Source organism: Eleginops maclovinus, chromosome 12 (assembly GCF_036324505.1).
Source record: "Eleginops maclovinus isolate JMC-PN-2008 ecotype Puerto Natales chromosome 12, JC_Emac_rtc_rv5, whole genome shotgun sequence".
NCBI lineage: Eukaryota > Metazoa > Chordata > Actinopteri > Perciformes > Eleginopidae > Eleginops > Eleginops maclovinus.
Window position 1 is genome coordinate 19,986,821 of NC_086360.1, and position 26,554 is coordinate 20,013,374.

General features: G+C 41.9%; 2 protein-coding genes across 2 annotated transcripts; both read left to right on the forward strand.

The window, feature by feature from the left end:
• The first annotated feature begins 798 nt into the window (after window positions 1–798).
• Window positions 799–21,927, forward strand: LOC134873687 (mucin-2-like). Its single transcript, XM_063897488.1, has 14 exons — window positions 799–939; window positions 12,149–12,357; window positions 12,704–12,789; window positions 12,881–13,020; window positions 13,097–13,280; window positions 14,602–14,716; window positions 14,821–16,071; window positions 16,489–16,890; window positions 17,009–17,446; window positions 17,521–17,682; window positions 18,215–18,388; window positions 18,474–18,555; window positions 18,645–18,793; window positions 19,639–21,927. Exons 1-14 carry the CDS (start codon window positions 927–929, stop codon window positions 19,903–19,905), a joined length of 3,672 nt encoding a protein of 1,223 aa, XP_063753558.1. The 5' UTR covers window positions 799–926; the 3' UTR covers window positions 19,906–21,927.
• Window positions 21,928–22,365: 438 nt separating this feature from the next.
• rnf181 (ring finger protein 181) lies at window positions 22,366–25,681 on the forward strand. Its single transcript, XM_063898286.1, has 6 exons — window positions 22,366–22,439; window positions 23,279–23,404; window positions 23,485–23,621; window positions 24,213–24,328; window positions 24,426–24,500; window positions 24,604–25,681. The coding sequence occupies exons 2-6, from the start codon at window positions 23,319–23,321 to the stop codon at window positions 24,661–24,663; spliced, it is 474 nt and encodes a 157-aa protein (XP_063754356.1). The 5' UTR covers window positions 22,366–22,439; window positions 23,279–23,318; the 3' UTR covers window positions 24,664–25,681.
• Window positions 25,682–26,554: the final 873 nt, after the last annotated feature.

A 26,554-nucleotide genomic window follows, 5' to 3' on the forward strand; every position in this document is an offset into this window, starting at 1 on the left:
GTAAAAATGTAGTTAAATCAAAATAAACTAAAAGCAAAAAAGGTGAAAGTAGTCATTCTGCACCACATCCCATTTCAGAATAATTGCAACTGTAGCTTGTACATTTCTACAAGGGATAAATAACGTTTAATGTAACCTGTAATAAAACATTATAAAGATTCTTAACTTCAAAGTACTATACATTTTTGAGATAGATTTAGTGGAATAAGAAGTATAATATTTCCCTTTTAATTTTAGCATATACATACGAGGTTGCAGGAAATTGAAATAGTCAAATCAATTTCACGTTCCTTAACATTATTCTTGAGTGAATGTACGTAGTTGAATCTCACCTCATCACTTGGTGACATTTCATGTAATTGTTTTTGATACTGTAGTTTAAGTCCATATTTATGTTGCTGCAGTTTTTTGGTCTTCTATAGAACAATTTAAATTATCCATCCATCCATCCACCCATCCATCCACCCATCCATCCATCCATCCATCCATCCATCCATCCATCCATTCAACCATTCATATTCATTCATCCATCCATCCATCCATCCATCCGTCCGTCCATCCATCCATCCATCCATCCATCCAACCATCCATCCATCCATCCATCCATCCATCCATCCATCCATCCATCCATCCATCCATCCATCCATCCATCCATCCATCCATCCATCCATCCATCAATCCATCCATCCATCCATCTAATTATTTACAGCCACTGGCCGCTAGATGTCGCTCATCACTCCACCTCAGTCATAGTGCGCGCACTCGTAAAGTACACATGCACATATCGCAGCGCGTTCACGAGATCTACCCTGACAAAACTTCCAGTGCAGCGCGTCAGCGGTGAAGTTTGGAGGAAAAATTTGACTTCGTAAACAGTTGAGGAGCTCAAACATAAAACTGACTCAGGCCAAAGCCAGGCAGTCACCATGGACGATTTAGGTAAGTCATAACGTTTAAAACGCTTTTTTTTTTTTTTTTTACAGTCAAGGGTGGAGAAGTTTACGTTACGCCGAGATTTAATGTTGAAAAGTCAAGTTTCTGGGTATCTGTGTGCTACATTTGACCGTTTTTTGACTTTTCTACGCATCGTAGTAGCGATTTGACGTCATTAGCCGTTACAACCACATTTCTTTTTTAAACTCTCCCTCTCTAACGGTTTAGAACGTGAGTAACGTTTCTACAAAGATTTGAAAAGATGTTATTTTGAAAATACTAGAAGGAGGAGATGTTTGGCTGACATTTTGACACAGAGCTTCAATATTACCTCCTCAACTTTTGCCCCCAGGCTATTCATTCCAGCTTTGAAGTGGTGGAGTCAACAGGCCTCCCCCCTTCTAGACTGCCCAGTGCAGCACAAAGTGAGCCAGGCTGCCGGAGAAAGTATCTCCAGTCTGATGGTGCTATTGATAATTCACTACAAACAGAGGTGAAATAAGTACTCAGTAAACTTAGAAATACCATAGTGTAGGAATACTCTGTTACAATTAAAAGCATTCAAAATGTTACTCAAGTACAACAATATTGGCATCAAAATATACTTGAAGTCCCAAAAATCTAAGTACTCAAACATATATATTATATGTTTTTTTTCTGGTAAATGTGCAGTTTGAATGACTTTGTATGCTGCAGGGTAGCTTGTGAATTTACTCCAGGTGTAACTAAAGTGTCATTTAAGTGTTGATCATATTTCACATCCTTAATCCAAATCTGCAAAGTAACTAAAGTTATAAAATGAATGTAGCCGAGTAAAAGTACACAATTTATTTTGGAATTGTAGTGGGGTAGAAGTACAGAGTAGCAAAAAATAAAAAACCGTAAGTACATGTACCTCAACATTTTTCTTAAGTACAGTACTTGAGTAAATCCAATGAGTTACTTTACATTACTAGTATAATGTAGAACAATGTGCAAATATTTGTGTTTATTTTGTATTTGTTGCATTTGTTACTTTAAAGAATCAGATATATTATCAACCATATCATATATTATTTCAAGTTACCATAAAACTTGATTGAGCCCTTAGTGAAATGAATTAGCTAGACAACATTGTAGATATAGTAAAATAAATAAAGGTCTTCCTTTACCAGCTATGGGATTAAAGTGATGAACACATTATTGCATCAAATAAAATTCAATATCTATTATTCTGAAACTGTCTATTGTGCGAAATCACTACTTCCACTTCTTACCTCCTTGTACTTTATACTTCATTACAATTTAAAGGTAACTATTGTTCATTTTAGTCCACTATGTTTGTCTGACAGCTTTAGTTACTTTGAAGACTGAAAGTCATAATAATCAACAATATCAAATATTAGTATAGGTTAGGATAAAAACCTCATAATCTCTCTGAAAGTAGCAAGCTAAGCAACAGAATATTTAAAAGAACACTGCGGCTGCACAATTGCACATGCAAACAATAACTGGATGATTTATTATTACTACAAAAAAGTCAGATAGTTTAGAATAGAAGATTACCTCTGCTCATGTTTGCGTATTTCCCCAAATACAGAATGGATCATTTAGTGACAATAAGATGGGGTCTTGTTGTAATATTAAATCTCAATTAATCACATACTGAATGTGTAGCTCCGTGGCCAGCTCTTTCTATTTTGTGTGCCTCATTTACCAGTCACTCCTTCAGTTGAGTTTTGACCTTTGGCACTAAACCTCTGAACTTCTAATTCTGGTTGTTATACTTTTCACCAGCTGGTCAGTTTGCTATATTTGTCAGAACAATTCATTTCTTAAGCCTCTGTCAGGTTTTTGCAGGAATGCTCCGATTGTTCTCCCAAGGCAGTAAAGTGGATTTGCTGAATTGTTTAAGTGGAGAGATGATGGGCCGCATTTTGAGTTTGGCCCGGTCTGAGAATACCTCCAGGGCATATTAGATGCTCTGGCTGCTATCGGCTACTGAAAGGGCGTATTGTTGTTGGAGAGGGAGCCCGTAGTCTCACTGAACCAGCGTGAACTGATGAAGGGGCGAGGCTGCTGAGGAATGTGGAACATCACTGTGTGTCCGTCTCCAAGTCCAAATACTCCCTTGGTCAGGACTCACCTCCTACCGATACTCTCAGACTCGTACCACACAGCGCATTTATAGTGTTTCTGGTTGGATGCCGGAAATAAGGTCTGCGATTAACACAAGTTTAAAAGAACTGATTTGTTTTTGTTCTACGACATTATATCAGGAAATACCTCAATTTACTCCTCCTACAGAATTTGGCTTAATAAGATAACTTCATCACGCCAAATATGAGAAATTTCCTCTACTTTGACATTGAAGTCATGAGACTGTGGGGATTATCTTGCTAACAAGATGAGGAGTGTTTGTCTGCTACAGAGGTGATGTTCTGCAAAAATACTAATACAAATACGAGGAATACAAGTGTAATGCTAACATCCCGATGGCTTACAAATAAATGTTACCCCTGCAGCGCTTTATTGCAGACACTTATAGTATATTAAAAACATCTTGAGCTTGAGGTCTGGTAGCCTGATGATGACAGAGCCATGAAGTTAAACATGTATTGTCTACATCATGTGGTAAACCCCTACCATATCCTTCCTAAACATGCAATATTAAAGCATGTTAAATGATGGTCAATACTTTATGACTGTGGTTAACTGCGCTTCCAGTAAACCCTCTAGCTAACAAGCCCCCCTCCCACACGTCCATGTGTTGAGGCTCATGATGACTGACAGGTCTACATGGAGCTGTTTGGAAACCTGATCAGACTCCAGTCTTTCCGTCTCCCGTGTATATTGATCTGCCCACGTTGCTTAACACTCGAGGAAGGGAATTCCCTCAGCATAGTGCGAGCACTCCTCCAGTCTGCCCCTCTGAGTCAGAGTTTTCCACAGGTATTCTCTCATCTGTCTTTTACAGTCCAGACCAGGTGGCAGCCAGGCCGAGCTTCACTGTCGTAGCTGATGTGGGCCTTTAGACCCCATGTGACACACTGTCCTTTGGTTTGTCCTGCTCCTGTGTTTCATGTTTGTGGGGAAAGAAGCTTATCCCCGCTCTCTGTGAATTCCTCAGGATTGTGTGAGATTCAGGCAGACTGACCTCACTGGGCTGTGGAGTCCCTGCGTCAGGTCTGCAGATTAGCAGTGGAGAAGTTTGATTAGTATGGACAGCATTTTGCTGGAGAGGTCATGACTGAAGCGGGTTTAGTTGTAAAATATATATTTATGTGAAATACTGCCTTGTACAACATACATGTCCAATGTAGACATGTTGGTAACCTTTTCCATTTGTATGTCTGCAGTTTGAGAAACACTGCTCTATTTTGCAGCTTACAATGCTCATGTGATCTAGAGATATCTATGTAGGCAGAAACACACAGCAGCACCTGCTAAACGTGCCTTTTTGTAAACACACTGCCGTCTTGTTAGATTTACTGTAATAGTGTCAGTTGATCACCTTGCAGAGGGAGCCCTTATCCCCAAGGCAGGAGTAAAAGCTGGCTGTTATAGAGCCAGCGTGGTCTTGAATGTTTACAGCGTTTGCACAGCATACCGAAAGATCTTAGAAGGTCTTAAGTGCTTTCTGTATCCTAGTGAGTCTACAGCAGTGGGAGCACAGAGTTAGTGTTACCACACTAGCTTTCATCACCCAATGAGCGCTGCAAGGTTAGTGCATACCTCCTCTAACCAGCGGGCTCGCTTGCTCGGCCAGAGAGAAGCTGCTGACTGTAAATTAGTCTTGTTCCCGAGCTCCACACCCATCCTGTTCTGGGTCTGGGGAAGAGAAGGCCGCATGGCTGACCTCATCGTTGAGGCAACAGACCCTGCCCCACATCCTGAGGAAACAGAGGAGAAAAACAATGAACAGCAGAGTCAGAGCTGGAGGCCAGCAAACGCTGGTGGAGTGGGCCGCCCTGGGCCTTCAGTGTGTAATCCGGCTGCCAGAACACTGTTTTCTCTCCCGAATGCTGTTGTAGCACATTGTCGGTTCACTTGCAGCACCTTCCACCTGCTTCCTCTTTTTACGATGCTTCCAAGCTTTCCTTTTACGCTGGCCTAGTAACTTGGCTCGAGGAGCAGTGCTGATTATTTTACAGTATTATCAGGTCTCGGTAATGTGGTAGGAATCTGAGAGTCCCTGCTGGATTCTCTAGCATTACTCAAGCTGGGGACACCCCAAGGGATGCATCCATGTCTGTGTTAGCAGGGCAGGGAATCTCACTTCAATATTTAGAAAAACTAAATCATTTCGGTAAGCTAATCTACCTAGAATGGATAACAAAAATGGATTCTCTTATACTCAAAGCCATTTGTTGAGTTAGGTTCCAGTGATGGCTGCTCAGAATTGTTTCTGTGTCGTGTGATCCAAACAATACCAACTCCAATAAGAGATCGTTGTTAAGTACAAAACTCCAAAGTAATTCAAAAAAGACATCATTAAATATGGCACACATCTGTGGAGTCATTCAATACATTTGTAATAATTGCTGTTTTTCTTAAATCCTTAACTATTGATGTTATTTACTTCGGGCCAAAAGGCCAAACATTGTCTACTGACTTCTCAAATGTGAACAATTGCTTGTTCTCTTAGTCTTCGTTGATATTAAACTTAACAGCATTTGGTTTTGGACTGTTGGTTGGACAAAAAAGCAATTTTGCTACTATTTACATGCATTGTATGAACAATCCAGCCAAGAAAATAATTAAATAATTGTTTGGTAAGGATACTAATTCATAGTTGCAGCCTTATTTGAATGCCTGAGTGGGCGGTGTGGACGCATTCCTCCATCAGGACTTTGCTTTCTAATGTTCCGCACTTCTATAGAATTATTTTGGAGCATGTCTTGTGTGTTAGGTGTTTCCATTCAGTATTAGAGAGACAGGACGGTCTTTCTTTGAGGGTCTTCCTCATCCTACCCGATGAGCCTCTCTCTATTGGTACAAAAGCCCACTTGGTGACATATGGTCCTCACTCATGCGTGGCGATGAATGTGTCCTCGGTGACTGGGTGTTACATCAGTCTTTAGACTTTCCCCTGTCATCTGATTTACTGGTCTGTGGGGAAGTGCTTTTATTTTGAGTACAGTGTTCTCCCAAGAGGCGTGTCATCTTTCGGTTATAGGGCTGCTTGGCAGAGTATTTTTAGGTATGTTTATTTTGAAGTAATCACCCGAAGATGCTTCTGTCTTTCTTTCGGATGGTTTGCCATTACACCGCATTACCCTCACTCATCCTTTGTCTGTTTGGTACTGTGTGTCCTAGGGATGGGACACCATATCATTTCATTGTGGATCACCATAAAAAAACACAAGTGGATTGTGGTTAGTTTACATTTCTTGAGTAATCATGAATATCCTCACATGAGGGAGTTGATGGAGAATATTTATAATAGAGCTGGGGCTTGAGTAATACAGGGATTATTTTTAAAGGAAGAACAGACTCACAAAACATAGCTTTTTTAAATGTCTGTATACTTTATTTAGTGAGTTCAATAAAAATGTGTTGTATTTTTTAATCGAAGATAACGTGATTAAAGTCGTCTTTAGTGCTGTCTTAAGAGTTCAATTTCATGATTATTATTATCATAAATACAATTAATTTGGCCGGAATGATCGTAACATGAACCTTTCCATAATGTCCCATGTCTCGTGTGTCCAACAGGTGGCCATCTCTAAGCCTTACTTCTTTCTTGGTTTGGCTGCTGGTCCATATTTTCTCAGTTTTTTCTGTCCCTGGCTTCTTTCTACCCAGCTTCCCTGCCTGTCTCACTGGCCTCTCACCCTCCGCCCCCCTCCCCATGGCCCCTGTCTGTCTTGTTTGATATAAATATCGCGTCAGGCTGTCCTGATGGGGTAGGGTTTCGGTGTGGGGCTGTGGCCAGTTCTGCTCTTTTGCTCCCTGGCTATAAACAGGTGAGCTGTGGACCCTGGTGGCCCATCACCATTGCCCACATGTTAATAGAAAAGATTAGCCAGCACTGCTCCCTCACCCGTCCTAGCCTGCCTGCATTGTACTCCACACTCCGTGGGAAATGGGCAGTAAAATCATTGACATCTCCCTTATCCTGGAATTCAGAGCACACTGTAGTTAGTGATTCTGGTCCTGAAATTGTCGACACATTATTTTCATTTTCTGACAGATGATGTTCTGTATTTGAGCACATCCCGCAGGGTCCTGCATTATGAAAGGAATCTGTTCTGCTAGTGTAGAACATTGTTTCCATGTTTATGGTAAATGCCTTTGTTCCTGGATTAAGGCAGTGTATGTATGCACCGTATTCCCAGAGCCACCTTCCCTGTGTCCCTGCCCGATTGCTTTTTTTCCCCTCAGAAGCGGACAGAGGAATGTGTGGAATTCCCCATGCACCTTCACTCCCTTCTGATAAACACTGCAGGACTGTGGCTGGGCCTCGGGTGGGTGGGGGGGCGTGCATAAGCAGGACTGTACATGTACCCACTGCCACAAGAATGTGTACATATCCACATAACTTGAGTTGTTTGTTGAGCGTAATAAAGACTGTTTACCACGGGGACCGCAGATGGTTCCCCTGACAGAGTGAGCCCCTGTTCTATTGTCTGACAGACGTTTCATGAATCCATCTCGTATTATTAGTATCCAATCATATCCTTTTTTGATGATAGTTTTATTCCTCCAGACCTTGTACACAATGAACTATTGAGTCAGGATGCTGTTGGAGCAGAATTGGACTTTGTCCACTGTGGCTCCTACCCCCTGTCTGAAATGGAAAAGATTAGCCTGTGAGTTGGCTTAAAGTGCCTGTTTGCATTCTTAATGCTTCTAACTCTGCCTGGACCTCACTTGTCCAGGACTGACGAAGACTTGTAGTGCGTTCTCATGTCAGGCTCAATGCTGCCCTCCTCAGGGGAAATGATGGAAGCAAGACAATTTCAGCAGCAACTTCAACCTCTGTCCTTCTACGACCTGCATTCATATTTGTGTGTGTGTGTGTGTGTGTGTGTGTGTGTGTGTGTGTGTGTGTGTGTGTGTGTGTGTGTGTGTGTGTGTGTGTGTGTGTGTGTGTGTGTGTGTGTGTGTGTGTGTGTGTGTGTGTGTGTGTGTGTGTGTGTGTGTGTGTGTGTGTGTGTGTGTGTGTGTGTGTGTGTGTGTGTGTGTGTGTGTGTGTGTGTGTGTGTGTGTGTGTGTGTGTGTGTGTGTGTGTGTGTGTGTGTGTGTGTGTGTGTGTCATGCTGCTTAGTCAAAAACTAAAAAAGGATGTGAGCTGTAAATTTTGGATTGAGAAACATTACTTTCTGATGCTAAATTTAAAAGTGTGGCTGGCTGGTCTTCTCTAATGCGTTTGAACCTTTCCTAATCCTGATATAGAAATGGCAGAATTGAGTGTGGTGCATCCTCCACTCACATCCATATAAGGGCTGCAGCATTAATAATACTAAAGCTTAATCTACTGATTTTTATAAAGCAAAAAAGCACCCATTATGACCGTTATGTGAATCCCCCTGTATGTTTTGTCCTACTATCAGTGTAAAACCCACAGATATGTAGTTTATTGTAACATAATACAATGAAAAGCAGCCATTCCTATAGCCGGATAAAGACAATGTATGCTTGACATTTTCTGTATTTATTATTTCATTTTATTTAGTCAATTGTTGATATGAATTGCGATGTACGTTTTCTCTTCAGCATCTGATTGATTTATTATTATTGTTTATTACACATATATCTTCTTCAAAGCCCCTGTGTAGGGCAACTCTTGACCCCCAGTTAAGTCAGGTTCACTGACAAGGAAGGGCTGAACAACACAAATACTGCACTAATTTCACTGCAGTCCAATTCTTCTACAAACAAAAACCCAATCTATCTACCTGCAGGGGCATTGGAACACACTGTCACTCTTTGTTTTCCAGCTTTAATGAATCCAGGCATAATGCATTAGACATTATACTCCTAACAATGCATCCAGCTGTGACTCACAGATGTGTAGTATCAGCAGGAGCAGAAAGACCTTTATTGTACAAGTCCAGAAACTTGGCTCTGTCTGTAAGTATTTTGGATGGCTTCCGGCAGTACGGCTGTCCTCTCTGTCAAGGCCGTGAAAAACCTTCTAGGAATCCACTGCCATAATTAGTCTTTCTTGATTCTTTTTTTATTTTTCATTTGACAGCCTTTAAGATTTTTTGTGCTCCAAGAGAAATCTAAATCCTTCTCTGTATTTTATATGACTGACCTTTGACCTAAAAGCAGTTGTGGTATGTGTTCTATCTGGAGGGCTTTGTTTTATGACTGACAAAGTCAACTTCAGTGAGACCTTGTTCAACATGTCAGCACCAGGTGCAGATTATTTTGAGCTTGTCATGATATTTCAGCACATTTGCACAGACAGGGCTACTCGCTGAGCCTACCGCTTTAAATAGGCTTGTGTGCTCCCATGTGGTTTATGTCAAACTTCATAACTTAAACATTTAGCTTCTGGGGCAGGGTATCCTTTTGCCGAATGAAGCATGGTGGGAGAGACTAATGAAAGTCCCCAGTTTATCACACTTGAACATATAGACATTAGGTTGCAATTGTGTGCCCATTTAGAGCTAATTCAACATAAGATACGCCGGGAAAAAAAACATTTGTTTGTGTTCTATGAACTACTGACAATTGTTCTCTGTGTTGAAACTCAACAGACACTTGAATGGCTGCCATACATGTAGAGATCAAGATTTAAGAAACATTGGGAGAGGTCTCTTAATTTCTTCCGGAGCTGTATAAGTCTGACATAGAATAAAGTTACAATCTTGTTGGATATATTTATTTAAATGCATATTTAAGGGTGAGCGTTATCTTATCAGGCAGTTGTTCAGTGTAGTGCACTGAAAAGATACCAATAATGTAAATTGCTGCAAGAATGAGTGCTGATTTATTCACACTTTTTGGGTGAAATGCCTGAAATAAGGTCTTTGGTCAACACAAGATTATCACAGTGACTGGATGAGAGTACCTTACACAGCCAGCCCCCCTTAAGCCTGCTGTGGTGACGCTAACATCATGCGACAGTTTAGTTCTTTATAACCTACGTAAAACCTAACCTTTTATTTATTCACTTCAGGCGATTGCATTCATGCTAATGCTGAATGAAGATGTAGAACAATTTAAGTATCGTTGTAGTTTGTTTGCCACTATTCTCTGCAACTCTCCAATATCAAAGGAAAGAATCCCATTGGGTTTCCCAGCACAGGCGCTAAGCTACATCCTAGGTTGGCCTACAAAAACCTGTCATCCCCGCAGCACTTTTAATGTACTGTCACCCAAGTTTGGCTCTGAAACCACTCCCCCCAGTATACTGGCAACATGCTGTCATGCTGTTGCTCACACTATCTTTGTCTGTGCTGCTGTCTGCTTCACACATATACACACACACATACACAAACACACACACACACACACACACACATCCTGCCTGGAGGATATTACAGATATAGCAGGTGGACTCAATAATGTGAGTACAAAAAAAACAACTTTACATTTTTTGCCCTTGATAACTGGGATCTGCGTTATTCTTGTGATGTTTTTATGTTTACACATCTTATCCAGTCTATCATAAGCCTGGGGGGGGGGGGGGTGTCACTGTATTTCCCAGATATTCTGAGTGCATAGGTTTTTTTTACTTAATCGTGAAGGTAGTGTCTGCCAGTTTCAATAATCAATGAGCTGCTTCATGAGTTTTCCCTGGAGTGAAGTTAGACTTGATCCATGTGTCTATGTGATTATCAGCTTAGGCTTTTAAGTTTCAAGTAAAATATTTACTTAGCTACAGTAGGATTCCATCATCTCTACACCAAAGTTCCACTTATATTATTTATATTTATTCACGAACTCAATAATTATATGTATTCCCTTTGCAGATTTACATTGTCTTTTGAAGATAATTCCTCAGATTTCACACATAGATTTAAACAATTTCTTACTAAACAATATTTTAGTAGCCTGCTTATAGATCTGAAAGACCTTCTGGTTACCTTTTTAGACCCTGAAGCTCTGCTGTTATAAGTCTGAAATCGCACTGATCCTTTGAAACACACTGTATCTGTGCCATGCCTCTGTAGTGCAACAGTATGCAGTCGGGCGATTGCGGTCTATTCTGGACGGGCTGAGGATGGATGGATTGTGTGATGTAAGAGTCTATTTTGCTCCACGTCCCCCCCGCCCCGCCCCAACCGGGCCTAGATTCAGAAATGCTCTCTGTCACTTTGTGTTTTATCAGACCCTCTTGTTGAGTTCACACTGATTCTCACGGGACTATTTAAAGAAATCTTCGGGGTCAATAATGTTATTCTTTTTTACTTGCCCCTATTTTTATTTATTTATTGGTGGTTATCAAATAACGACAAAGACCAAAGTTAATTGTCTATTTTAATCTTCATTTTTTAAATTGGAATTAAACCCTAATGCCACACAACTAACTAACTAACCATTGTTTGCTTGTACTTTGTTCTTTTGTCTCTTAGAATGTACGTTGCCATTTTTTATACTTAGGAGACAGTTAATGTTTTCTGAACACACATTCAATTATCTTGTTGTTGTGTCCTGAATAATTGACACAGGAATAAGATTTTGAAATGAGGGATGAAGCTCATAGACAGGGAGCTCTCTCTGTCAGCAGGGCTGTATTTTTAGTGTGTACTGAAGGTAAAAGTATGTTGGGGACTTCAGAGGGATATTTCATGAATCCTAATGTGTTTATGTTGGCTCGTGATGTGCTGTGCTGTGCCATGCTGTGATGGTGACAGGTCCTAACCTTTCTGTTGAATGATCGCTGCTGTGGAAAAGCTTATTTTGGAGACCAGTTGGAATGAGAGACTGACTCAGACTCGCTGCCATTGTCATTTTACAGCCGACACCACAGTCGGTAGTTGCCTCAGAGCTTCCAACAACCCCAATAAAGAACGAAATGGTCTCCAGCACAACCATCTTGGCAGGTTGAAGAATCTCAAAAATAGTTCAGGATTTTTTTTCTCGGACAAGCTCGAAAACCATGATGACCGTGTTTGTGATTGTGATGTGTAAATTAAGAAATACAAGTATGCGTATTTATTTGACCAGCATCATGGTAATTAGGACCTAATGTATTATATATTTTCGTCGTACGATATTTCTCTCGGTTGTAAGTACACCTGGCAACATTAATGTTAACTTTCTAATCTTTCAGACGCGTTGCTGGCGGACCTGGAATCCACTACGTCTCACATCTCAAAGCGCCCGGTGTTCTTTCCTGAGGAGACCCCCTACTCCATCCCCACCGGAGGACACTCCTACCAGGATGTGTCTGTTCCGCCTCCAGTCCCTCCGCCACCCTCAGCCGAGGCTCTGAACGGGTCCCTGATAGATCAGCCAGACTCCCCGCACTCCTCTCTACATGTAGGTCTCTATAGTAGAAACTATGGATTGTCATTCAGTGCTTAACAAGCATGAGAGGAAGTGACAAAACACAAGATGAGATATTGTTGATGTGGGGAAATGTAGAAAAAGGAGTATGATTTATGTCTGTGTGCTTGTGATAACAAATCAGGATGCATCCATTGATGTTATGTTCTGAATACATCGCCACTCGTCACTTTTAAAGCCGATAAGCGGGTCGGTGTGGAAGTTGATAATTCACGTGAGAAGGAACCATTGTGTGGTGACTGCTTGTACATTTTACAGGCACAAACAGCAGCACGGATGTTCAGTTTACATCGTTAACAGCTGAATGTGTGCTCTGCAGTCATTAGGTTCAGCCCAGAAGAGCTCCTGGTCCAGAGACAGTAGCAGCCCTTCGTTGTCTCACGTTGAAGAGGACCACGTGTACAGGTAACATTTGCAGGCTTGAATGGTTTTTTGTGTATCATCTGTCATCTTCTTTCACCTGTAGCTACTATATACATTTCTGTCTCCTCCTTAGTTTTCCAAACAAACAGAAGTCATCAGATTCTTCAACAGCAGCCATGACCTCTGCCATGGGCAGTAACCTGTCCGAGCTCGACAGGCTGCTGCTGGAACTCAACGCAGTGCAACAGAGCTCCCCTTCATTCCCCACTACAGGTACACACAGACAACCCCGGCTTTATCACTTCCGTTTGTAGTGAGCAAAATTAATTCTACTGTCATGTGTCCACAGAAGAGGCGGCTCCACCCTTACCGTCCTGCAGCATCACCCACTACGAGAACGGCAGCGCCCCTGACATCACTGTGAGCCCTCCCCCTCAGGAGAAACCCAAGAGGAACGGCACGAGGCTGGATGAGGCCCGACCCAGCGTGGAGAGTCTGCTGGACGAGCTGGAGGGCTCGGTGCCTTCACCCAGGTACTGACGGCCTCTCAGCTGCAGCCTTAGGGCCGAACATGCGCCGAACGGTCCCTTCAGGGAGCTGCATAGAGCCTCCTCCCAGCATTTCATCAAATAACACTCCGCACTGTTTATTGTTTTCAAGAACACAATATCTCAGCAAACTGTGACCGCAGTTGTAAGATAGATGCATTTCCCCCTTAGATTTTATCATCTGTTTGTGTTTCTATATATATATTTGATGTTTTTTTTAACCATGAGCACCATATGAAACATGTTTGCTCTAAGACTTTGAATGAATGAGCTTCACTGCTCAGTCTGACAGCTGTAAAGCGAGGGAGGAGGACGTTCTGCTCCAAAAAATGGGCTCTCTGTTATGATAGTTTCCGTCTGACAGACATGTCCAAAAACAAGCTTTTCCTCCCTAATTATGTCATCAGCGCTTTTCTGAAATGTTTAAATATTTACCTTGCGCTCCCTTCTGATTGGAGTCATTTGAAAAGATACTCTTTTGCAGGAAAAAGGCACTATGTTCAAGTTTTTTCACCAACGATCCAGATCGAAGTTATTTAATGTTGATTGTTGACACCTAATCCTGATCCAGTACTTCTGATGAAAAAGCTGCATAGTGCAACCTCAACTACATTAATGTTTTGTATCAAAATCAATCTGCATTCTTTTGGTTGCTAGCATGAATGATTTGCTTTGAAGTTGAAAACAAAGGAACAGATCTGTCTCTATATAGGCGGTATGGATCAGTTAAAAAATCCCTTTACCGTCCCCGAGACCAATCTTTGAGATCGGAACCTCCCTTTCTGAAAAATGTAGTTATGATGTTTGAAAGTGAGGTAACATAAGGTATTTGTCCATAGTTAGTGAAATACCATGAGCAGATGGCATTCCGAGTTACTGCAGTTAAGCAATATACAGTACCTCTGTGGACAGGGGCAGCACCAAAACATATTTCAGCCCCCTAAAAAAGTCAATCTCAGCTTAAGTGTACACTATATTTAGAAAATGTACCCCACTTGAACTCGCCGGCAGCCCTTTCTAACATTATATCCACATGTGCTCTTTCCAAAGCCACCAGACTCCTTTGACAAAACAGTATTTTTAATTCAGTTCTTGTCTTTCTGCAGGCCAGTATTTGTTTTTCCTCTCAATATGTTGAATGTGTATTGCATGCACCAAAGACCAAGGCAAATTCCAAAGTGAAAATCTGTGTGGCAATAAACCCGTCTTCTTCTAATCTTCGACAATAGATATTTTGAGTGCTACTGTAAGTAAGGCTTTGTTGTTTTGGATGTGTTTACAAACCATCATAATTTGTCCTTTACAGTCCCTCTGCCCGCCACAGTGATTTGGACACACCCTCTCAGCAGCAAGCCAGAATTTCAGCTTCCTGTGCAACAAGAGAGCTGGACGAGCTGATGGCTTCTCTCTCTGACTTCAAGGTACAAATCAGTGAACTCCTATTCACCAACACTTCTCCTGTCGTATTCCTCATCATTTCTCCGTCCTCTTCCTCTTACCTTTGTTCTGCTTCTCTGTCCTTCAGCCCAGTTCTTTGGGCTCTCTGCTGGATCCAGCAGGAGCGTCTTCCCCCTCTCCTCATCCTCCAGTCTCTTCTTCCGTCACCCCAGTGGCTTCTCCTTTTCCTAGCCTGTCCCACCCGTCTGCTTGTGCCTCTCCTCTTTTCTCTTCCCCTATTGGTTTTGAGCTGCACATAGACGAGGATGGAGGAGACGGTGGCATGTCGACTCACCGTTTCCATCCCCACAGTCCCATATCCTCTCTCTCTGCAGCCAGTGACTTAGACCAGGACTCTATCATAGACGTCTCCGCCTCCATGCTGTCATCCCAAACCAAGTCCCTGCTAGTCCTCTCTCAGGCCTCTTCCTCTAACTCCAACCTTATGAGAAATAGCCCAAGCCTTTCCAACACCACCACCCCCTCCCTTACCTCCGTTAACACCGTCCTGGACCATAAGTCATCCAAGTCCCCCAGTCCATCTGTAGAGCGGGTCTCGCCTTCACATACTGTTGGTAAATACCCTTCTTCTCCTCAGTCTACCAGCAAGGGGGGTCCTTCATTTCAAGATATCGTTTTGAATTTTTCCACTCCACCTCCTGTCAAAAACTTCACCCCTCCCCTCTCAGCTCCAAAGACTCCTTCGCCCATCCCAGTCGCTGCACATGCTTCCTCTACGCCATCTCCAGTCTGTCAATTTAAAGCCCCCTCTCCACCGGCCTTCACAAGCCCCAGCAGGCCGCTGCTGGAGTCTGCCACCCACAGCCCCTTCGCTGCACAGCCACCCCCGATGGTGGAGCCCTCCCTGGACGAGGCCCTGGACAATCTTCTAGCCATGAGTTTTGCACAGAATAACTCTGCGTCACAGGTGGAGGAGCTAAAGATGGAGGCACAGTGTCTCGGCAGAGGAATGCCGGAGGTGCACGAGGAGCTCGTCCTGCCCATGGACAGAAACAGCGTGCATCCTGACACTTTCACCAGCGCCACCAACACCATCACAGACGGCTCTTTGGACGGAGGCACTAACGGGGATGGAGATCTGGACTGGGCAGATGAGGAGTTTTCCATGTCCTTCCACGACGGCACCATGACGCCTTTCACCGAGAGGCCGTACACAGATGGCAGCATGACCCCGCTGACAGAGGCCAGCTGGATGGATGGGTCCATGACCCCGTCTACATGCCCCGGGACTCCTGACGTGGCCCTGGACCTGCCCCTGATGCAGACTCCTACTATAGACAGAATGTCTGCTTCCGGACATGTATGCATCTCCACTCCTGCCTGACACCACATGTTGTGCTCACATTGTTTTGCTTTAGAGTGTGATGCTTCCGCAATAGCTCTGCTTCAAAGGTTTCCTTTTGGAAAAGCTGAAACATGATCCCAAATATTTATCTACTTGTTTGCTATCTGGGCAGAAACAGTATCATGTTTGAGCTTCGCAAAAAATAAGATAAAGGAAAGTATATCTAGTCAAAACAAAGCTAATGGCGTGCAAGCTAACTCAGAAGACCCTCTGTGTAGGGAAGAGTTTTCGCTTTCATGCTGAACTTAAAAATAACCCACTGATTGACATTACTCAGCATGACACTGGTGCACCAGCTGTGTTTGAAGGACCCTAACACGACCTGCTGTGGTTGTTTGAGTGACTACAAAGGCTGGAAAAGATTTATGCGTTAGTGCTTTTTGATTCTTGAATAAGTGCATGAAGTGTGTCTCTGAGCTCGCTGACCACAGCATCCCGGCCTGTCAGGGGTCTGACTTACCTGCCGCCTCAGAGCTCTGCTGTTGCTGCTTCGTGTTTGGTAAGATGCTCACCATTCCCTCTCAGATAAAGTCCGTGATTAGGCGCACAAAGGAGACTCCCAACGTCCACCCCATGTTCCGAGATGGTCACCTGCGCAGGAAGATGGGCCCCGTCATTGTGAACAAGAACACTTCTCAGGACCGCCTCATCGAGGAGCTTCAGGGAAAGTTTGGGATCGGCCGCTCAGAGCGCCGGAATAAAAAGACTGACGAGTGGCTGACGGATGGCGTCATCGTCTCGTCCAAACCTCAGCGTTTCCGTCCCGAGGGGGCCGGTAGTGAGGTCGACAAGGTTGGCTTCAGTGTGCTGAACCCCAAATATTTCTTTTCACATGAATTCACCTTTTAGTGTTCTCCACACTCTGCTCTCTGTGTTCCCTCCTTCTCTGTTTTCTCTCCTCGTTTCTCAGATCATAATTCCCCCAGAGTCGCCTGTCCCTGTGAGGAAGGTACTCCCCCCTCCCTCTCCCCCACCCCCTCGTCCCCCTCCTATCATAGAAGAATCCAAGCGACCAATCCCAGTACAGCAGCCTCCTATCCCTATACCTCCACCACTCCCTCCTCCTCCTCCTCCTCCACAACCTCCACACCCTCCCCACGTCCGCGAACCAGTTCCTATAAAAGCCCCACCTCCACCAGCCCCAATTCAGGAACCTCCTGCTCCCAAACCAGAGCCCCCTCCACCTGTTATTCAAAGCCCACCCCCACCTTCACCTGTGGAGCCCCCGATTCCACCCAAAGTGCTGGTGTCAGTAGGCTGCCAAACCGAGTATGACCCAATCTTCCCTCCAATGCAGGCACGAACCCCCGTCTCTTATCCCTTCTTGTGTTTCCACTCTTTAACTGTTTAATCCTCAAACATTTTTTAGTGATGTTCTTGTGTGTCAGGCCCAAAACTGTCTTCATAATGAAACCTTTTCAGATTATGGCCCAGGGGAAGGGCGGTGTTCCCGGTGGGCCTCCAACACAGGTCAACAAGCTGGACAACATGCTCGGCAGCCTGCAGTCTGACCTCAACAAACTGGGTGTGCAGACGGTGGCTAAAGGGGTCTGCGGAGCCTGCTGTAAGCCAATTGTGGGACAGGTAAGAGCTATGTTTTAATTTGACAAGAATAATACATCTGTGACACAATAAAGTTATTTTCTAAACATGTTTATAATTTGCATAGTAGCGCTGTACAGATGCTTCTACTTAGGGTTTGTCATCTGTCATCATATGTTAGGATCAGCCTAAATAAAAGGTGGGGGCAGTTATTTCACACCAGAAAAAAATTTGTTTTTAAGAGGATAGAAGCAGAATTGTATATTTTGGAGATGATTGCTTCTATATTTCCTCAATAAATGAGACTTTTGGTCTTTATAAGGACTTTACAAGTTATGGGAAATGTTTGGTTTTCACAAGACAAAAACAATCCTGCACAGCCACCACTGGAATCTAGTTCTACAGAAAGTGTACTACTGAAAACACCATTATAGTCTGTAGTTATCCCAATCTGTAACTGTGAAGAAAGATCTTGTTTAAAACTAAATAAATCGACGTGTGCATTTTTTTTGAATTGTTGAATTGTAGATTTAGAATTTGAATGTCACGCACAGTCCACTTTGTGTTTGTGCAGGTGGTGACTGCCATGGGCCGCACATGGCACCCTGAACACTTTGTGTGCACACACTGTCAAGAGGAGATCGGCTCCAGGAACTTCTTTGAGCGTGAAGGGTTGCCGTACTGCGAGACGGATTACCACAACCTGTTCTCCCCACGCTGCCACTACTGCAACGGGCCCATCCTGGATGTGAGTCCCTGCTGCGCTCACATGTGCTCATGTCTTCGTTGTAGATTACACTCGTCCAACAAAACATGTTGTCTTCTCTGTTCAGAAAGTTGTGACGGCGCTGGACAGGACATGGCATCCCGAACACTTCTTCTGTGCTCAGTGTGGATCCTTCTTCGGCCCAGAAGGTACTGTGATCTATCTTTTGTATGTACAGTACATACCTAGTAGTACACAGGATTAAGATGTGTTGTCTGTTTCTGTTATCCCTTTAAAGGCTTTCATGAAAAGGATGGGAAAGCCTTTTGCAGGAAGGACTACTTTGACATGTTTGCACCAAAATGTGGCGGCTGTGCCAGAGCCATTTTGGAGAACTACATCTCAGCGCTGAACAGCCTTTGGCATCCTGAGTGTTTTGTTTGCAGGGTGTGTATCTTTTATTTCTCTCACTCTGGTGTGTTTCCATGAGTTTAGCTGCAGTGCCTCTACAGCACGCTGTACAGTGATCAAGAGCGTATATGGATCAATAATCTTTGGGCAGAATCAGTCCTATACAAAACCTTGTATTGATATTTCATAATATTACATTTGGTATTCACATGACACCATAGGGTGGAAGTTGTAAATAGTATATTAGACATTGAAAGCCAACGGTTTATTTTTTAGGCCTGTTAAAAGTGTGGAAATGCACTAAAACCACCGCCAGTTGTGTTTTGTAAACGTTAGTTTATGTGTACACCATTCTGAGGATTCATATTTTGTTTTATTTACAGCAGGTATTCAGTGTATTATAGTGTATTTGAATTATACACAGCACAAACAACTGAGCTGTACTTTATAAAGGCCACAATACTTGAGTATATCATTATAATAATTGAAATGTAATAGTAGTACTTCTGTATTTTGTGTATTAAATATACAAATGTCAATTACATGGCAATCTGCATGAGAAACAAAGACAAAATGATAGTCATGTGCTTATAGGGATTTATTTGACCCTGACCAACATCATCACAAAGGTTTCACACGGAAAAAAGTCCTAAAGACTTTAAATATTGGGGAAAAGGATTGTATAAACCGTAAAACAATCAATTACATCTTATATTGTATATCATTTACAGAATGCCTCTCACAGTAATATAAACAAGTATAGCGGGATCGTCAAGAATCATATTTAGTTTTCAGCCAGGGCTCAGAGCAGATTTAGTTCTCCTGCATTAGTAACAGTAGTATGTGAGTAACAGCATGTTCCTCTGTCTTATCTTCCTCAGGAGTGCTTCACCCCGTTTGTGAACGGAAGCTTCTTCGAGCATGACGGTCAGCCCTACTGTGAAGTGCACTACCACGAGCGCCGCGGCTCACTCTGCTCCGGCTGCCAGAAGCCCATCACGGGACGCTGCATCACCGCCATGGCTAAGAAGTTCCACCCGGAGCACTTTGTCTGCGCCTTCTGCCTGAAGCAACTCAACAAAGGCACCTTCAAAGAACAGAACGACAAACCCTACTGCCACGGCTGCTTCATCAAGCTGTTCAGTTAGAGAGAGAGCGAGAGCGTTTATGGGTCAGGGCTGAGGTCAGCGTCTAGAGCATCTTTAGCACAGGGAGGGTGGGGCGGGTTAATTGTGTTTATATCAAGAGGGTTGTCTGTGATCTGAGGGTGACATTGGAAGTGTTTATGGACTAGGGATGTGCATGGGGTTGAAGCAGCAGACTGTCTCTGCCGGACTTAAATACTGTCAAAACGTCCCTGTGTTCAGACTGACAGAGGTGCGGTCTCAAAGCTCCTATAGGTTTTGAGTTGGTCAGTGAGAATAACGACACACTAACGTGACATTACAAGGTGTTCGTTAATCAACACTGATATGCACACACCACGGTTATCTTCTTAATCCTCTGGAATGTGTTGGATCATGTCAACGAGCAAATAGCTGTGTGTAAATCTCTTATAAAATTCTCTTTTTAATCTTTTTAGTTTTTATGTGGTTGGATGGTGAAATCTTACTGAACACTGTAGAGGGTCTGCATGTTGGACATTGCTGCTCACTGGTTGAGCGTGTCATTTCAGAAACAATAGAAATATATCAATTGAGAAAAACAACAGTTGTTTATTAACATCACAATATAAACTTCAAAGGTGGGTAGAAGGCTCCCCCCCTCATGTTGTGAAGTTGGACAGACCAGGAGTGAGTCTATGATTCACTGGAGCATAGACTGGAAATGCTGCTTCACCATTTACAGTAATGTTGTGAAATGGATTTTAGGGTTTATACAATTTTACAGACTCAAGAAACACCTGCATAAACATTTGTTCCTAAGGATACCAGAGCTGCAACAGACCAGACATTAATCACTAAAGCTTTAACACTATTTTCTTACAGTTTATAGACTGAAGATTAAAAATAATGAAATGAATCTGAAGGTTGATCGATGTAAAACAATCATTAGTTTCAGCCCTACTGTTTGAACTTTATAAATGAATGTTATACAGTTTTCAGAATCAGTGTCCAACACAGCAGTTCACTTTATCCACAGATAATCCTGTGTGGATGAATATTTCTTTGATATATCGAGGATGAGACTCAGTATGTACCATCCACCAGTCGCTGCAGTATTCACTGAGTCACACATGTTTGAGCCAACCTCATGTTTTTGTGCTGCCAAATCATTCCTTGTATTTTCACAAAAGAAAAGAGGACATGGTCTGAAAACAGATTCTTGCCTTTGTCTCTTAGCAGTGAAGTGGAATCACACAAAGATTTGGGGAGTATATGGTGCATCTCTAACACTAACTTTATTGTTTGTAGGTACATCCTGAGCAGTTCTTCTGTAAATATCAAATGCAGCTACATTTGACAGTGCTGGCATGCTTAGCATGTACGTGTGTTTAAACCACTCTTTCAAAGGGAGAGGGAGCGGGCTGAAGGCAGAGATACTTTGATATTTTTGGTGTCATTACTGTATTGAGAAGCTGATGAATGTTCACTATTTGAAAGAAGTGCAAAATACGAGAGGATTTGTCTGTGATATTCCAATGACTCTATGAAACTGTGGATTACCAGCTTTGTATTTCAGCATCAGCTTGTAACGTCTGATCATTTCTCTCTTTGCCATTGTTTCAGTACCATGTCTAATAACACTGGCAATTTCAGCAAGTACACTAATTACAGTTCAATAGTCCACAATTGTGTTTTCTTGTTATTAGTCTGTGAGTCCACTGAAAAACGTCGGCTGTAAAGTGGTGGTTTGTTGATGACTCAGCATCTGAGTTGCATCTACTGTATACATGTAATCAGAAACAGAAACCTATACCGTGCCTTTTGTCTTGTTCAGGGAATACTAGAGCCTTAAATATTTTCTCACTCTATTTAAGATATCATGTAACAGTTGTCTTTTTGAATCAATTTAGTGGAGTGTGATTTAACCAAAGCCATACCATCTTTTGAATTGTGTTTTGTGTCTTTACACCTTTTTTTCCCCTCTCCGAATGTCAACAGTAATGGACAAAACGTTTCTTCACCTCTAGTCTGATTACGCAAATAAATTCTGTTTTGCTATCAAAACTCTGTGCTTTATTTGCTTTCATTTGGTGGTCAACTTTACACTTAAGTTAAGAAAACATAAACATTATTCAAGAATCTTCTGTCATAGTTAAGTAAATAATCCCAAATGTGTCTCTTCGATATTTTGTTCCACCACTCTGAACGAGGATGTGTTATGGTAGCAACTGGTAAAACATGAAGCAGAGTATGAATTAAAGTTTAGTTTCTCGCTCTAAATGTAAGGAGTTATTTTGAATGCATGTTTTATAGAAACCTGTAAAAATCAGATGGTAAACCAGCTGTTTTGGTTGAAAAACGACGTATTATAAAGAATCAAGAGACGTACAACAGCAGTACACGCTTTGTACCAGGAGGTGGCAGTAATGCATCAGTGTAGTTTACCAACCGCAAAAACAAAACCAGAGAAGAAGACTGAAGACCGTGATGTCCTGCTGTGATTGGACAGAGAATCACGTGGTTAATACGTCATACCCAGAAGAATGACATGTTTGTTTATCGTTGCTAACATTCAGGTGAGTCGAGCTCATTTGTAAAGTATGGAAGAACATTTTTTAGTATATTCTCTGCTAAAGCGCGTTATATCTAGTGTTATAAGTCGAAAAAAATGTTAGGGCGTGCTTGCATCAAACTTTAGCGGCAGCCTTGCCTCTAACACTGACATTATAATAGTCTCTGTATTTAAACATCAACCACCTCAATGTTAATGTTGCCGGTACATCTGTAATAGTTTGAGTTTAGTATTTATTAAATATGTGTTATTAGTTTCACTTCGGGTGTTTGTGCTTGCTGAAAGAATAAACTTCCTAATTTTGTTTGATGAAGTTCGGTCTGTTCTTTAGATGCCTTTTAGTAAATATTTTCATGTTAAATCATAGGTCACATTTTGTCTAACCCATTGTTGTCTGTTATTGAACTTGGTGCTTGGCATACAGTAGGTCATGGCTATTATTTACACAAAACGTCAGTGTGTATGAAAAGTAATGTCAATCTCATAAATAAAAAAAGATTGCGTAAGAAAACCCGTCATTATAATGACTGTGTTATTTTCATAATCAGTGGCTACAGAAAATATAACGATACACGTTCACTTTCGATTGTTACAAGGTTCTTAATATCTATGGGAAATTGATTTTAAATACAAAATGAAAGACTTATGGATGTGAAACATACTTACTACTATGTATAAGACTTGTTATGTAAATTCAGTTGAAGTATAGCTACATTTCCCGTTAAAAGTGCTGACAAAACTTCAACCCTCAATTTAAAATATCAGCCTTGGATTTTATGTTTTTGACAAATGAGTATACCAGAAAAACAAGTTGTTAACCTTCAGTATTCATCTGTCCGCCAGGTATCTTAATGCAAAGAAGACACACGTTGGCGGGACCAAAATGGCATCGTACTTTGATGAACACAACTGTGAGCCCACCAACCCTGAGGAGCAGTATCGCCAGAATGCACTACTTGAATTGGCCAGGTGAGAAACATAGTAATGTCTTCTATTGACTGTGTGTGTGTAGTGTACAGGGTTGAGATTGAGTGTTGGTCTGTGTGCAGGTCTTTGATGCAGGGCTTGGATTTATTTGACAATGGGGCGTTCGACTTGTCGGACTGGGACCAGCGTCTTCCTCCTCCGGCTGCCAAGACTGCTGTTCAGACGCTCACTGTGGTCATCATTTCTCCAGAGCAAGCAGGTGACAGACTTTTGCTCCAGTAGAAGGAAATGGATAGTTAAGATGTTTTGAAGAAGTGTTGAATGAGGTACTTATCCACAGCAAGTAAATTAGTTTTAAGAGCAATGGGATGTCCTTTCCTCCAGGGCATCACGTTAAGCGACCTCTGTTTGTGATGATGCAGACCTGTTCTACCGTCAAAATGCGTTTATAGAATTCATTTAGTTATTTATATCTACATTTATTGAGTTTATTTATCTGAATTTATAATCTCATAATCCAGAATATGATCATGGTGTTTTTTATAAATAAATGTCTGCGGATTTAACAGAAGGATTGGCTGGTGGTTCCTCGGTTATAGCTCCTCGTTCCTCGATACTCGCTCCCCCTCAATTAAGCGCCCTGGAACGCTCCTTGAGTTGGTGCCCCAGAACAACTGCTGGTTTGATCGAGCAGCGAGGAAATTACAAATAAGAGACTTCAAAAATGTCTGAATCCCTTTCTAAAATGTCACAAATGTAGAGGAAGAAATTGATGATGGCAGAGGGAGAGATAATGCTCGTTGAAAGTAGGGCAGGATTTGTTCAATGCTTTATGTTTTTGTTCCCACAGACAAAGGTCTGAAGTGTCCTGTGTGTTTGCTGGAGTTCGAGGAACAGGAGTCAGTTCGGGAGATGCCTTGTAAACACCTTTTCCACTCGGGATGTATACTGCCGTGGTTGGGAAAGGTAAAGCTTACACATCTCTATTCAATTGTGATTAAATGAATCTTTTGAGTGGCTACTTAGAAATCTTTTTGAACCTTTCTCATGTTTGCAACCACAGACCAACTCCTGTCCGCTCTGCCGACTTGAATTACCGACTGATAATCCGGAGTATGAGGAGTTTAAAAAAGACAAGGTGAGTGTGTGAATACAACTGCTCATGGTACATCCTCATCTTTTAGCTGAGCCTTTCCATTTGGCATCAGTCCGTGGCTGAAAAGTGTTTTTCTGTCCTGCAGGAGAGAAGAAAACAGAGGGAGCACCGGCTGGAGGACCTACATGGATCCATGTACACATGACGTGACTCCGCTGTGGTGCAAGTCTGTGGCACAGTGACATTTCACCAAAATACTTTAATACAGAATGTGATTTCAAGCATGAGTGGGGAATAAACCCTAGATTTACCTTTAAATTTGTAGTCATATATATAAATTACACCTAAAATACCTACCAGTTGGCAAAATGATCAACAAAACTGCAAGAAGTTAAAAGCAAAATGACTTCAAAGCCACCACACCTCTATCGAAACAAAATACAATATTACAAATATGTATCACAATAACAACACTGCTGTAAACACAAGGCTAGCAATTTGTGTGACCTTCTTGATGCTTCTTTCTCACTAGTTAGACTGCAAATATTTTGAAAAGCTTTTGACTCATTTCTGTTCAGATGCTTTATCCCTTTCAAATATAAACCTTTGAGCTTTAAAGGCACAACTGTTCAGCTGTATTTGTCTAATTAATAGGAATTATTTAAAGACCAGAGTATATTTTAATCAGTTAGAGAGAGTTTTTATGAAGGCAGAAAGGAGAAATGTGTAAATGGAAGCAGAGAGGCCGAGATATCCTGACTTTAAATCCCTAGTGATGGTCGAACTCCAAAGATACTGGATGCTACATTTCTCATTATGCATTTTATATTAAACCATTCCTGTTGGGTAAAAATCTGTTAAAACAGGGTATATTTATTGTCCCCAAGCCGAGGGACAATGCTGTCATTTTCAACAAGCAGTAAGTATTTATGCAAGCCATCCTTTGTGTCATCTGCTCTGCCACAGGTTGTTTCTATTTTTTTATAAATGTCACTGTTAGCTGTTGTTGCTGAAACGATTCCACACTGCCTGTGTAACTAGTACTGTATGATGTCATGTTTAAAGCACCAACTTACTGTCCTGGAAGGACCCAAGCAAAACATCTAACCATTTTTTAATTGCTATTTCATATTTTAATATAAATCTCTGGCAAATGAAAATACCCTTAATGATAGACAAGTCCAACGTATTTACAGAATTTATATAAAAAGGAAACAAAATAATATCCGTGTTCTTGTTTGTTTTTCTGACTCCATCACCACCCCGTTTACATTTTAAAGGTACGTACCGTTCCTTCGTTGATGACATTTTTAGGATATTTTATGCATACTATACTATCTCTTTGTATTTTTTTTATTAGAAACAGTACTTTGCCTTTTATCACATTTTTAATGGCATACTGTATAATGTGAATGTAGCTGCAGGCTTTCTGTAAATGTGTCTCTAAAGCAAGAGATAAAGCACTAAATACGGTTATTTTTCGCTAGCTGAGAAACCCTCCCCATCATGCTGACTAAACTGACCTTTATGTGGAAAATGTGTTGCTCTTCCCCTTCAACTTGTCCCATGATGTTTACGAAATCGTCTCCTCTCCTCAGATGACTACTTGGTAGCATGGATGCGTTTTGATGTGTCCTAATCACGTTTGATTTATATTGTTCCATCCCATAGCACTGCAATAATCTGGCAAAAAGATATCTCTGTCATGTGCCGGGACAATTTTCTTTTTTCCATGACTATTAGCCATATTTTCTGGATGGTATTAATACTATGCACCACCGCTTATAAAACTAGCAATAGTTGTGTGCTTATAAATGGTCTGAAAAGGCTAACATCCCAAAGCTATGTGGCAGGACATCTCTAAGCGATTGACCAATCATGACAGCCGGCCGGCTAACCGTAAGAGCAGACTGGCCTCTGTTTTCAGATGGAGGGTGAAAAGACAGGCGGTATTAGAAAGATAAAGTCCTTTGTGAACATTAAAGCATGGAAAGATGTCACAGTAGAGGCACGAAATACAAATATGAGCCTGAAAATGAGCATCATAGGGCCCTTTAAGACACAAAGGCCGTTTGTTTCAAGAACAACCCACGCGA